Source organism: Ursus arctos, unplaced genomic scaffold (genome assembly GCF_023065955.2).
Source record: "Ursus arctos isolate Adak ecotype North America unplaced genomic scaffold, UrsArc2.0 scaffold_18, whole genome shotgun sequence".
Classification (NCBI taxonomy): Eukaryota; Metazoa; Chordata; class Mammalia; order Carnivora; family Ursidae; genus Ursus; species Ursus arctos.
Genome location: NW_026622852.1, coordinates 53492567 through 53505406, shown reverse-complemented (window position 1 = coordinate 53505406; position 12840 = coordinate 53492567). Strand labels below are relative to the sequence as shown.

General features: G+C 58.6%; 1 protein-coding gene across 15 annotated transcripts in view; it reads right to left on the bottom strand.

Annotated features, from left to right (window-relative positions):
- DNM1 (dynamin 1) overlaps positions 1–11856 on the bottom strand; it is a 44817-nt gene extending 32961 nt beyond the window's left edge. For 11 of the 15 annotated variants that reach the window (XM_026514061.4, XM_026514063.4, XM_026514074.4 and 8 more), the window contains exon 1: positions 11574–11856. In XM_026514061.4, coding sequence (XP_026369846.1) covers positions 11574–11734 — 161 coding nt within the window. In that variant the 5' untranslated portion in view covers positions 11735–11856. The remainder of the gene's footprint in view (positions 1–11573) is intronic. The other 4 variants (XR_003320393.4, XR_003320391.4, XR_008959996.1 and 1 more) reach the window with 1 other exon arrangement.
- Positions 11857–12840: the final 984 nt, after the last annotated feature.

Sequence of the window (12840 nt, the reverse complement as noted above, 5' to 3'; positions counted from 1 at the left end):
GGCTGTGTAGATAGGACATCTGTTCTCATAGAGGCTAGGGTGGGCATTGGGGCGCAGGGTCCACGCTTTCCCCCACCAGCTCCTCACCCAGCAATACCATGGCAACTGCTGTAGCCATGGAAACTACAGGAGGGGCTGGGAAGGATAGGACTCCCCACAGAAAGCCCCCCACGCAGAGACATGGACCTTCCCTGGAGCTTTTCCCTGAGAGCTGCCCCCCGCCCCCGCCCGGCACAGATGAGCTCACTGGGCCCCAGCAGACCTGCAGGTTGGAGGCCAATGAGCTGTCGCATGGAGGGCATGGAGAGCCCAGGGCCCAGCTGCGGGGTGGTCAGGGGTCTGGGCCAGGCTTCCCCAAGACACTGCCTCCCCAGGGCTACTTAAAAGACAAGCAGCTTATAGGAAGCAGAGATTAGAGGGGCAGGGCTATGTGTGGGAGTAGAGCCCCTCCTCAGACCAGGATCTCTTGGGGCCAGGGTAGGGATGGGGGTGCCTGGGTGGGGAGAGTCCCCATCTGTGTCATGGCCCGGGTTCTCAGAGTGAGGCCCTCACATGGCCCACAGGGGCAGCTTGTTAAAATGCATGTTCCTCAGATATGCTGGGTTAAGATCTAGTGGGACAGGGGTGGGAGGAGAGGGAATCTGGATTTTAAACATGATCCCTAGGGGCGCCTGGGTGGCTCAGTTGTTAAGCGTCTGCCTTCGGCTCAGGGCGTGATCCCAGCATTCTGGGATCGAGCCCCGCATCAGGCTCCTCCACTGGGAGCCTGCTTCTTCCTCTCCCACTCCTCCTGCTTGTGTTCCCTCTCTCGCTGGCTGTCTCTCTCTGTCAAATAAATAAATAAAATCTTAAAAAAAAAATAAACATGATCCCTATGTCAGTTTCACGTTCCCTTTCAAGTTTAGTGGTTAGGAGCCAACACCAGGCAGAGGCCCTGGGTTCGAATCCTGCCTTGGCCATTCTGCAGGCTGGGCAAGGTACGTTACTCTCTGGGCCTCAAAACCTTCAGCTGCAAACCAGCATCACAGAAACTGGGTATCATCCACGACCACACATGGGCTGCAAGAAGGTCCATGGAGGCTTTTCATGCAAAGAGCTTAGCCCGGGCCTGGTACACAGTAGGCACTCAGCAGCTCTAGGGGGCTGCCCGGGGTGCCGCCTGTTCTCAGCCCCCTCTCTAGGATAGTTCCCAAATTTCAGCAAGAAATGCAAGATCCCAGAGACCGCTCTGTCTGCCTCCTCCAGGCACTGACTCCAATCTCGGGATTCTGACCACGAAAGGTTAGGGGCAGATGATGCAAACTGCGGAGGAGAAGCTTTCAGAGACCATGTCATTCCTCCAGCATTGTCTAGAGGAGGGGACAGAGGCCCAGAGAGGCGCAGGGAGGTACTGGCAGGGGACCAGGGCCCCACGCCTGGGCAGGCAGCAAAGAGCACTGGGTGGTTCACACGTCCAGACTGTGAGATCCTCGCTCCTTGCCGGATACCTTTGCTTACCCCAGGCCTGGCATGCAGTAGGCGCTCAGGCAACGCTCAAGGGGGCGAGCATGGCTGAACAGCTCCTGCCTTCTACCTGGACACGCTGTCCCACGGCGCTCTGTTAAAGCGGGGTTTCAGCCCGATCTGGCCTCCGGCCAGTGCCACCCCGCACCTCCCACCCAGCTCCTGCTTAGGCTGAGGGAGGACAGAAAAAAGTGTGCTGGGCCCACCAGCCCCGGGAGCCATGTGGGAGGGGTGCATGGTGGCATGCCAGCTCTCCCTACTCCTTCTGGACAGATGGTGGTTTCCCGAGGAGGCCTCGCCTTGCCATCTGCAGGGGCCCCTTCAAAGCCGAAGCCAGGGAGGATGAAGTAAACACCTCTCGAGACCTCCGAGCACCACATGCTATCCTGTCCGAACTGGCACGGTCCTACCCAGAGGGGTCTGGAGAAAATACACCAGAAGCCCAAAGTGATCCTCCCCTAATCTACTCTAGTGCCTGATCTCTGGGGCCAGAGCTCAGGGACCCCGCTTCCCAGGTCCTGTTGAATACAGACAACAGCAGCAAGCAGTGTGCTCCGTCTGGCGCGCACCCAGCAGCCGCCGTCCTTCTAAGTCTCCTCTTTCCTGGGCTCTGAGGTCAGACAGGCCTGGCGTTGAATGTCAGAGCTGCCACTCAGGAGCTGTGTGGCTGTGGACAAGTGACCATACCTCTCTGAGCCTCAGTTTCCACATCAGTAAAATGGGTTGCTGTGAGGCTGACGTACCTTGATGCCTGAAGAAACGGTAGCTACCAACGATTATAAATAACAGAACTTGCTGAGCAAGCTGAGGGCACAGGCTGGGCTCCCACCCAACGATGCAGCACAGGGAGGGAGTTGGAAGGTGGGTCTCCTGGGGGCTGGCCGGAAGAGTGGGCGGGTGTGCCTGGATATGTCCAGCCAAATCTTGCCCCTGAAAGTGCAAGGCAAGAGAGGCAGGCCAGCTCCGAGGTGCCCTCTGAAGCACGGAGCTGGGGTGGAGGGGAGGGAGGGGGTGGGCCAAGAAATACAGTGGGGACGAGGTGAGGCGGCCTCCAGGCAACAAGTCCCTCTCTGTTCCCGCTGCCCCAGGAGGCCCCAGGCATGCCCACATCACACAGCCCATGAATTTCCAGCTGAGGTTTGAACATTTCAGAGCAGCCCTGACCTGACTTCCCCTCATGCTCTGATGTCCTGAGAGCAGGGACTGGGCTCGTCCCGTTTACCACAGTGGCCCCAGTACCCAGCATGGAGCAGGGCAGGTAGCAGGGACTGGGCTCGTCCCGTTTACCACAGTGGCCCCAGTACCCAGCATGGAGCAGGGCAGGTAGCAGGGACTGGGCTCGTCCCGTTTACCACAGTGGCCCCAGTACCCAGCATGGAGCAGGGCAGGTAGCTGGCACAAATCAAAAGAATGATTTGAAGACAAACTCCTCCGGGCGCCTGGGTGGCTCAGTTGGCTGAGCATCTGCCTTTGGTTCAGGTCATGATCTCAGGGTCCTGGGATCAAGTCCCACAGCGGGCTCCCTGCTCAGCGGGGAGTCTACTTCTCCCTCTCCCTCTGTGCTCACACACTCTCTCTCTCTCTCAAATAAATAAATAAAATCTTAAAAAAAAAATGAAGATGAGCTCCTCTAGTTTTCCCAACATCACCCTCATTGTACAGTGTGGAAACTGAGGCACAAGGCAGGGAAGGGTGTTTCCCAAGGTCATAGTGCAAGTTGGTGACTGGGTAGGAGAGCACCCAGCACTCTGCACTCCGAGTGCAAACTCTCTCCTCAGCAACCATTTTCCCTGCTAAAGAAAAGCGATGATCTTTCCTTCCTCCTTATCCTTCCTTCCTTCCTTCCTTCCTTCCTTCCCTCCCTCCCTTGCAAGTGTTGATGACTTTATATTTTCAAGATGGAAATAGATTTCTCTTTTGCCTCCTACTTGCAAAAATCATATGTTCTCCCTTTGAAAACATATTCAGAAAATACACAAAATGTTTAAAAATAAAAAACAATCGTCATCCCAACACCTGGGGACCACCATTGTAAACATTTTCTCATTTACAATAATAATCACGGCAAACACCGATGGCTCGCTGACTGCTGGTCAGAGGCTCTGCATGGCGCTCGAAAATCTGCATCATCACGAGGTTTCTTTTTGGGGTGCTGGAAGTGTTTTAAAATTAGACTGTGATGATGGTTGCACAACTCTGTAAATACACTAAAAATCATTGAGTTGTGCACCAAAAACAGGTGAATTTTATGGCACGTAAATTATACGTCACTAAAGCTGTTTAAGAAATCTGCGTCCTCTTTTTTTTTTTTAAGATTTTATTTTTAAGTAATCTCTCCACCCAAGGTGGGGCTTGAACTCACGACCCCAAGATCAAGAGTCACATGCTGTACTGACTGAGCCCACCAGGCACCTCACTGCATCCTCTTTTTTAAAAAAATTAAACTAAATTTATTTATTTATTTGGGAGAGAGAGAGAGCACAAGCGGGAATGGCAGAGTGTGAGGGAGAAGCAGAGTCCCCGCTGAGCAGGGAGCCCGATGTGGGGCTTGATCCCAGGACCCTGGCATCACGACCTGAGCCGAAGGCAGAGGCCTAACCGACTGAGCCACCCAGGCGCCACCCACCCCCCAGCCCGCATCCTCTTAACTGATGCTCGCGTGGCTGTGTGAGGCTGGTGTGACGAGAGACGAGGTCAGGGACCCCTCACGTGCCCACACACGCCCTGGGCTCCTGCCCACACTTACGGAGAGGCTCTGTTTGCCTGCCAGCTCATTAAGGCCAATTCCCAAGGCATTCGATACAGAGCTACACCTGGATCTTTATTTCTTATCACCAGTAGCTCGATGCAAAAGAATCCCAGCTCCGCCACTAAATTATCTCCCAGCCCCGAACCTCGGTTTCCCCATTAGTGAAATGGGACGCAAGCCAGCAGCTCCCTCCTAGGGCTGCTGAGGGGATGCCTGAGATCCTGGCTGCGGGAGGTCCTAACGGAGGGCGCCCATTGGTGGTACCATGAGCCACCTGAGCGCTCGTGGGCTGGGGGCCCTGTGTGTGCCAATGAGCATTGCGTTCCTTCAAATTTGGGACTCAGGTCAGAGGTGAGCGTGCATCCACCTGCTGAGATTTCTCTCCGCAACCTGCCTGGTGGCCTCCTTTCCCTGTGCTCAGGCCAAATGCATCTGAGCTGGAGTGATGAACGAAGAGGCACTAATAAACAGGTGAAATGTTCCCATAACCATGGTTGGGGCTGCTGTCTAAGGCAGTGGCCTCTCTTCCTCTGCAGTCCCTCGTCCCGGGAGAAAACTGAGCCCTACCCCACACACCGAGGGGCACACGGCATAGGGGGAAGAGGGTGATCAGGGAAGGCATCCTGGAGGAGGTGTTGGCTAACATGAGACTCGGAGGATGAGCCAGTGAAGGAAGAAGACGAGAGCATGGTGAAAATGAGGACAGCATATGCCAGGAGAGTGAGGAGGGCATTTTTTCCATGAACTGCAAGATACTAGGGTGGACCGGCAGGGTGAGACTGGAGGGGACGTGGGGCTGGGTAAGGCAGGCAGGCCTCCGGGGCCCAACTGAGGAGTGAGGGGCTCGGCTTGGAGGTCAGGAGCCAAAGAGGGCTTCAAGCAGAGGGGGTCAGATTGGGAGGCCATAGAGAGTCCCCATGCTGTCAGGCGGAGAACGGGTTGGGGGGCACAAGAGAAGGCCGCCCCAGGAGCGAAGACAAAGGTGGGGGCAGCTGCGGTACAGAGAGATGGGAGGGCTGGGGGCAGGGGGCAGGATCCACCGGGCCTGGGCCTGACTCGCATGGGGAGGATGACCCAGGAGGGACCTGGGCAGTGGGAAGATGCCATTGAGGAGACTGCCTTGAACACCTTCCAAGGCCAACAGTCCTTTTTCCTGTGCCTGCAGTCGTTCCAGCCATCCCCATACAGCTCTGGTTCCTTAGCCTGATTTCAGTCCAGGGAGGGGTCAGAGTCCAGAGAGAAAACCGGGGAGAGCAGAGGAGAAGCTGAGGGGTGTGATAGGTGCGCACGAGGGCAGGGGGTGAAGAGGGACTGCCATGGAGGAGGGGGCTGCTACCCGTTCCTGTCCTGCCGCTCATTCCATGGCTGTGGGACATGAGGCAGGCTCCTACCCTCTCTGAGCCATCTCGCCATCTGAAAACCGGGAATGATAGTCTGCTCCTCCAACTAACAGGTTGTTGGTTCCAAGAAAATAATAATCAGCACTTCCCTTGGCCATGGGGAATCTCTAGAGCAAGGGGTCCCCAGGGGCCAAGGGTCAGGGCCCAGCTGGAGCCCATGCACCCTTCCTAGGCCACACTCCAGTGCTCTGGAATTCCCTCTCGGTCTCAAACCCTCCTCCAGGGTCTGTCCTGCCAAGGGTGGGGGGGGAGATCCTTTCTGGCACCGCGGAAGGAGCTCAGATGTGAGGGTGGGGTGTCGCCTGTGAGCCCAGGAGGCCCCTTCTGGTACAGGATGGAGTAAGAAGAGACAAGGGCAGCTTGGGGAGAGGGGCCACCTGTCCCCACGACGCCACACCCCATCACGGAACTCTGAGGAGTCTGAAATTCTAAATTCAAACCCAGACTGTCAGGTTGTTATGAAAGTGTGTTTCTCAAGGTGGGAGGGCAGAATGCATTGTATTCAGCGATCTCTTAGCTTGATTTATAACTGGAATATTTAGACATCTGGCACGTGGGCCTCCGTTTCTGCTCTTGTTCCGTGCCTGATAACACTGTGCCCTAGACTGGCTTTCTCCACGCCCCCCCCCCGCCTCCCCCCACCCCGCCCCACCGCTGCATCCCCTCCCCTGATGTTCTGACCCTGTGACCCCAGCCAAGGTCAGGGAAACTCGATTCTGTTGGAGCCTGGATCCGATACTGTCTGCCAGAGTCACCTTTCATTCCTGACTCCTTGGGGCCTCTGGCTGGGGCGGGGGCTTTGAGAAGGTTCTCTGGCCTGGGCTGAGCCCGTGAGTCCGGTTGCGGACGTGTGTTCAGCACGCGGCAGGTGCCTGCTCTGAGCACCCGGAGTCTGGAGCACAGGGTGGCTTCCCAGCAGGGAGTCGGCTTTGCAGGTGCGGGTGGGGGCTGAGGGGCCACTGGTGCCTCCTGACTTTCCTGGTCTCACTGGGGCCTCCACTCCTCGCTCGGCGACACCGTCCTTTGTCTGGGTTCTCAAAGCCATTGGGCTCCTTTCCTTCTTGGGCCTTTGCTCAGATGGGACCCTGCACCTGGGGTGTGTTCACTCCTTTGCCTGACCGGGTCCCTTTCTTACTCAGGTCCAGCCTCAAAGGCCACCTCCTCAAGGGGCCTTCTCTGGCCCCCCTTACAACAAGCCTCCCTTCAATAGAAGCAAATGTCAGTCCCCTCTCCCCCCTCCAGTCAGCAGCTTTCCACCTGGGATGTCTCAGGATAGCCCCTAACCCTCTTTGGCCTCTGTCTCCAAATCTGGGAATTGGAACCACTAAGATGTATCCCGAAGAATTCAGAGGATGAGAGCTTAGTAATGGGGAGTGGGCTGTCCCCTACCGGAGGGCCCGGGGATGACCAAGAGAGGGGCTCTCAGAGGTCAGAGACCAGCACCACGCCTGCGCTGGGATGAGAACATGGAGGAAGGGACACGGAGATAGGTAGGAGGCAGCGAGCCTGAGCAGGGATAGGCAGAGTCACTAGGGAAACCCAAAACCTTGCCTCTCAGGCCACCCCTTAGGCTCTGGGCAGAGGCCCACTCACCAGGCCCCCTGCCCCCACCACAGCCGGCCTCCCAGCCTGCCCCCCGTCCAGGCGGAACGGACCTGGCACATCATCTCTTCGAGGCCTTACCCCAAGCGTTTCGTGGGCATTATCTCAACACTCAGACAATCCCATGAGGGAGGTGCTATTATTATCCCCATTTTACAGATGAGGAAATAGGAGCCGAGCAGAAGAAACATGCCCAAGGTCACTGAGCTTGTAAGCGGCAGGGCTGAGCGACAAACCCAGGTCCGATTCCAGAGCCTGAGCTCTCAGCCCCTCTGCCACATTCGCACCCGCCGTAGCCTCCCCAGGGGCCAAGAGGGCAGGGAGGGTGGGTGCTACCATTTGTCAGCCCACCTGGCACCAGGGTGAGGGGAGGGGAGCGGATCCTGAGAGCTTGTCCCAGGACACCCCACTCTTGGTCCTGGACAGGTGTCGCAGGGAGGGGGCACAGAGCCAGGGGCAGACAGAGGGCGGCCTAGGGCAGCAGGTATCTGCTCACAAAATGCTGGGGTGTCCTGGGACCCACACACACTCACCCCGAGATGATCTCATCTGCTCCCATAGGTTTAAATCCCGCCTCTACGGGATGGATGACTTCCAAATTTACTCTTGCAGCCCGCCTTCCCTAAGCTTCCAGCTTGCCTCACCACGCTGCCCACCTTACACTTCAGACTCGACACTCTCAAAATCGAGCTCCTGATCCTGCCCCCGCCCCCCAAACCTGCCCCTCCCGTCCTGCGATAACAGCACCAACACCCACCCAGAATCAAAGACACTGACGTCATCCTCGAGTCCTCTTTCCTCACCCTGCACATCCCGCCGGCAAGTCTGTGGGACTTTCCTCCAAAATGTACCATGAACCCCACCGTTCTCCTCCTCCCCGCTGTGAAAGCCCTGGCCGAGCCCCCACTCCCCCGTCAGCGCCTGCACACTGGGGCAGCCTCCTCACCTGTCCCCCGCCCCCTCCCCAACTTACACACTTGCTGGAATCAGCTCAAGGCACTCCGCTACTTAAAAGCTTCCGGCAGTGATGAAAATAAACCTAACTCCTCATCAGAGCCTCGGGGCCTTGTAGAAGCACCCCCTGCCCACCTGTCTGATGCCATGTTGCCCTTGCGCACCAAACACCAGCCACAGTGGCTCCTTTCTGTTCTTTCAACACGCCAAACTTGTTACTGCCCCAGGGCCTTTGCATTCATGGTTCCCTCTGCCTAGAATGCTTCTCAGTCCCATGACTTCTCATCTCAGATGCTACCCCTTCCTAGAAACCATTTCTGACCTCCCTTTTCCCTTCCACAGGACTGACCACATTCTCTGATTTCTTCGTATACGTACGCCTGTGTTTACTATTTCAGAGATGCCCCCTCTGGAATGCAAAGCTTTCGTCTTTTCTACCCTAGACTCTCCAGCACTGTGACACCGTGGACACTCCATGAATGTCTGAATGACTAAATGAATTAGCCTCAGTTTTCCCTTCTGTGAAAGGGAGACGAAGAAAGAGCATGGATCCAGACAAGCCCTAGCAGGGTCCCGAGCAGCTGCTGTGCCACTTCCGCTCCAGAGCTGACGACGGGGCCCTCCAGGGGTGCCCAGGGGCCCAGGCTGGCCTGCGACAGCCTCTGCTCCCTCTGGTCTATTTTTCCACTTCCTCTCCATGGGGGGTTGGCTCCTGGGAAGCCCTGGGGAGACAGAGCGGGAGACAGAGAGGCCGTTTCCATGCTCACGGGTCTGGGGACCCAGGCCGAGGTGGAGAGGTCAGGAGCCCGTGAGGGAGCAGGTGGGGCTGGCTAGGAGTCCCACTGAATTCCCTACAGGTGCCCCTGCCATGGCCTCCTCACTAGCTTTCATGAGGATCAGATAACACTTTCCCACCCACTCCTCCAGCTCAGGCCAAGCCCTCCTCACCCACCCTGGGCCTGCACCTGGATACCCCACGCATTGTCCTGCAGGGTCACTGTCAGAGGGCTGCGTGTGCAGGGGGCAGCGAGAGGACCCGGGCCTCCGAGGGCACAGTCCACATCTTGCTGCACTCAGCAAGCTCACAGGGGCCCAGGTCAGCTGTGTTGCCTACTTGTTGGCACCTGCCTCGGCCGGACAGTGAACTCCAGGAAGAGAGGGACCAGGTCGGCCTGGGCACACATGGGTCCCCAAGCCTCACTGACCACCAACAGCTCTCTCCCATGTGTTTACAAAAGGGTGTGTAAACCCATGAACTCCCTGGAGGCACAGCAGCAACGGTCCATGGTCCCATCCTACAGATGGGGAAGATAGAGGCCCACGCACCTGCATGTCCCTGTGCCCGGTTCAGGGCCTGGCTCCCAGAGGCTCTCAAGACTGAGATTAAGAACCTGGGCTTTGGAATCTAATAGATGTTGTCCTTCCTGGCAGGGGGACTCTGGGCAAGGCATCTAACCTTGGGGTCTGTCTCCTCAGCGGCAGGATGGCCATCATGGTACCTGCCTCATGGGGCTGCGGTGAGCCATCCTGTGGAGAATGGCGTGGGGCACAGGAGGAGGGCTCAGCAGAGGGGGGGGTGAGGTCCCCACCCCCGCCCCGTGCCTCCTGCCCAGAGCACACAGCCTGGAATAAGCACGCGTTCAGCAAACGTTCAACAGGCGAAAGGTAGGAATACAGTTTGTACACTAAAATGCTGCATTTCCGTGGATGCTTTTTAAAGCACTAAGGCCTCCGGGCTTTGCTGGGTCAAGTGCCCGCCACCCCCTCACCCTGACTGCTGGGCCACAGGGAAGGGGCCCATCTGTGTATCTCTTGCCTATTTGTCTCTGCAGCTCTGAGGGTCACGTGAGCAGGAGGGGGGCTCTGTGGGAGCCCATCCCCAAAAGACAGACGGCCTCCCCCGCTGCTGACCAGATGGGCCCAGCCACCCCCATGGTGGCTTTCCAACACCTCCCAGATACACTGCTCCAGTCAGAACCCTTCCCTCCAGCCCCAGGGTTGGCACTGGGCTTCCCAGGTCATTTGAGGGGCAGGAACAACCATCCAGGGCAACTGTCCTTATTAGAGGTGGGGAAACAGGCTCAGAGAGGGCAAGCGACTCTCCTGAGGCTTCACAGCAGAACCTGGCTAGGACCCAGGATGTCCCCTCAGAACTGCTGCCCCTCTGAGGGAGGGGCCTCTGCTCCCCTCTCTCACATGCCAGTAGCTTCCTTAGCAGTGAAGGTCACTGGGAGAAAGCTAGGGTTTCTGAAGAAGGTGAGGGAGGGAGATGACCGAGTGGGGAGGCCAGTGTCACTGCCTCCTCCTCGTATGCTCAGCCCCCATCTCCCTCCCGGGAGAGCCCCATCCTCTTCTCAGCCCCCAAAAGCCATCCCGGCCTCCATTTTCTCTGGGGATCCTGGGGGGGGGGGGGGGTCACGACCCCACCTGCCCCCCTAAACCCAGGACCTTTTGTCTTTGCGGTTGCCCCCACTCCCTGCCACCTGGCCCTCCCAGCGCCCTGTGGGATCAGAGGCAGGAGGGGGATTAGGTTGTGCAAATGGCTCCCCCCTCCCCGCCATCCTGCTTCCCTGTCTTAGTCATCTCTGCCCTCCGCCGCCTTCTCCCTCCATTACGATCCCTCTGCCAGGCCCGGGGGAGAGCGACGGTAGCAGGCGCCCCCCGCCCAGGGGCGGCGGCGGAGCCAGGGGCCGGCGGCTCGCAAGAGGATCAGAAGCGGTCTCGCCGCCACCCCCTCCTGGTCCTGCAGCACCCCCAACACCCCCCCCCCCCTCCGCCGCCGCGCTGCGCACGGATGGCGGCGGGAGCTGCAGAGGTGTGTGTGTGAGGGGGGAGGCTGTGCCTGGTCCTCGATGTCCGGGGGCTGTGTCCTCTTCCAGGGACACAGCTGGGGAGGGGGGTCCCTAGCCACGGTCCAGGGATCCTCATGGGGGAGGGAGCTGTCTTCCGTGGAGCCTAGGGCTGGGGAGCACTGCCCTTGGGGTGCTGCCCGCTCCGAGGGACGCGGGAGCCGAAGGGAGGCGCTGAGTAATGCAGGCCCCCTTGGTGCCTATACTGGGGGAGGGGGGACCCTTTGCCAGGGTCTCTTAGCAGAGCGCTGTCTTCCCTAAAGGATGTGGCGGAGGAGGGGGGCGTGATACCGTGGCCGGTGGCTTGACGACGTTTGCGGACAAGCGGGGGGCGCTGCCGCCCCTGAGGGGCTCTCGGGGGGTGGGGGGCACCCTCCGTCTGGCTGGAGCCGGGGCGCGCGCCGTCCGCCGGGGCAGCGCCAAGGGCTGCGAGGTCGCGGCGCCGTCGGGGCCGGGCGCGGAGGCCCGGGGACCCGGGCTGGGGGCAGCCCGCGCTCCGGGGCGCGCCGCTCCTACCTGCCTACGAAATTCTCGAGCACCGAGCTCTTGCCGGCGCTCTGGCCGCCCACCACGGCGATCTGCGGCAGGTCGAGGTCCGCGTTCTGGCCGATAGCGGAGAAGGCGTCCTGCAGCCGGTTGACCAGCGGGATGAGATCCTCCATGCCGCGGTTGCCCATGGCTGCGGCGGGCCCCGCGGGCTGCGATCCGGCCGCCGCTTCGGCTCACGGCTCCGGCTCCGCCGCTGCAGCCGCGCGCTCCGACTGCCTGCGCCGCGGACCCCCGCCCCTTCGTGAGCCGAGCTGAGCTCTGCGCCGGGACGCCGCCAGAGGGCGCCCACGGCGCTGCGGGCCGGCCGCCGTGCGCAGGGGCACCCTGCGGCACCATGGGGATTGTAGTTTTCTCCATCTGCGGCTTCTGGGGCGCTTGAGCCCTATCTGGGGGGCTCTGATGCTGCACCGCAGCTACCATTCCTGGAAATGGGCAAGGTCTCATCCCCAGTACCGGGCCTCTCGGATAGTAGTCATGGCTGCCTCACTCCATCTTACAGATGGGGAAATTGAGGCTTAGAGAGAGATGGATCTTATTCAAGGTCACGTCTCCCGACCTGGAGTTCCATTCCACCTCACTGCCTTCTACTCTAGGTTCTGACACTTATTCATGGCGGCATGCCCTTCCCGCCTTTGGGCCTCAGTTTCCCTGTTTCTAGAAGGAGACAGAACATTAATTCAACAAATACTTATTGAGCACCTACTATAAGCCAGCCCTTGTCGTAGGCAGTGGACTCACAGCAGTGAACAAGACCGACAATGTCTCTACCCTCAGATCTTACACTGGGGTGTTGGAGACAGACAGTAAATGAAGAAACAGGTAAATGATATCGTAAAAGTGAAAATAGTTTACACTAACAGTGATGGAGGAAGTAAACAGGATGTGAAGAGAGGTGGCCGTGTGGGTACAAAACATCCACTTAGCCTGGGAGGAGGTGGGTGGTTCTCTGAGGAGGTGACATTTGAGAAGAGACCTAGGTGATGAGAAGGAGCCAGCCACAGGCAGATCAGGTGGGAAAGCAGGCCAGAATGAATGAACAGCGGATGTCAGGGCCCTGACCCTTGCAAGGCCTTCTTGGGAGAGTTGGGACTTCTTGTCCTAGAGAGTGTCAGTCTTTGCCCCAACCCATCAGGGTGGTGGTAAAACTGGGATTCAAAGCCAGGACTCCTACAGCCCTACCCTAGGTATCCCGTTTCCATGGAGAGGCCATGGGCCCCAAGCCTAGCCATCCACC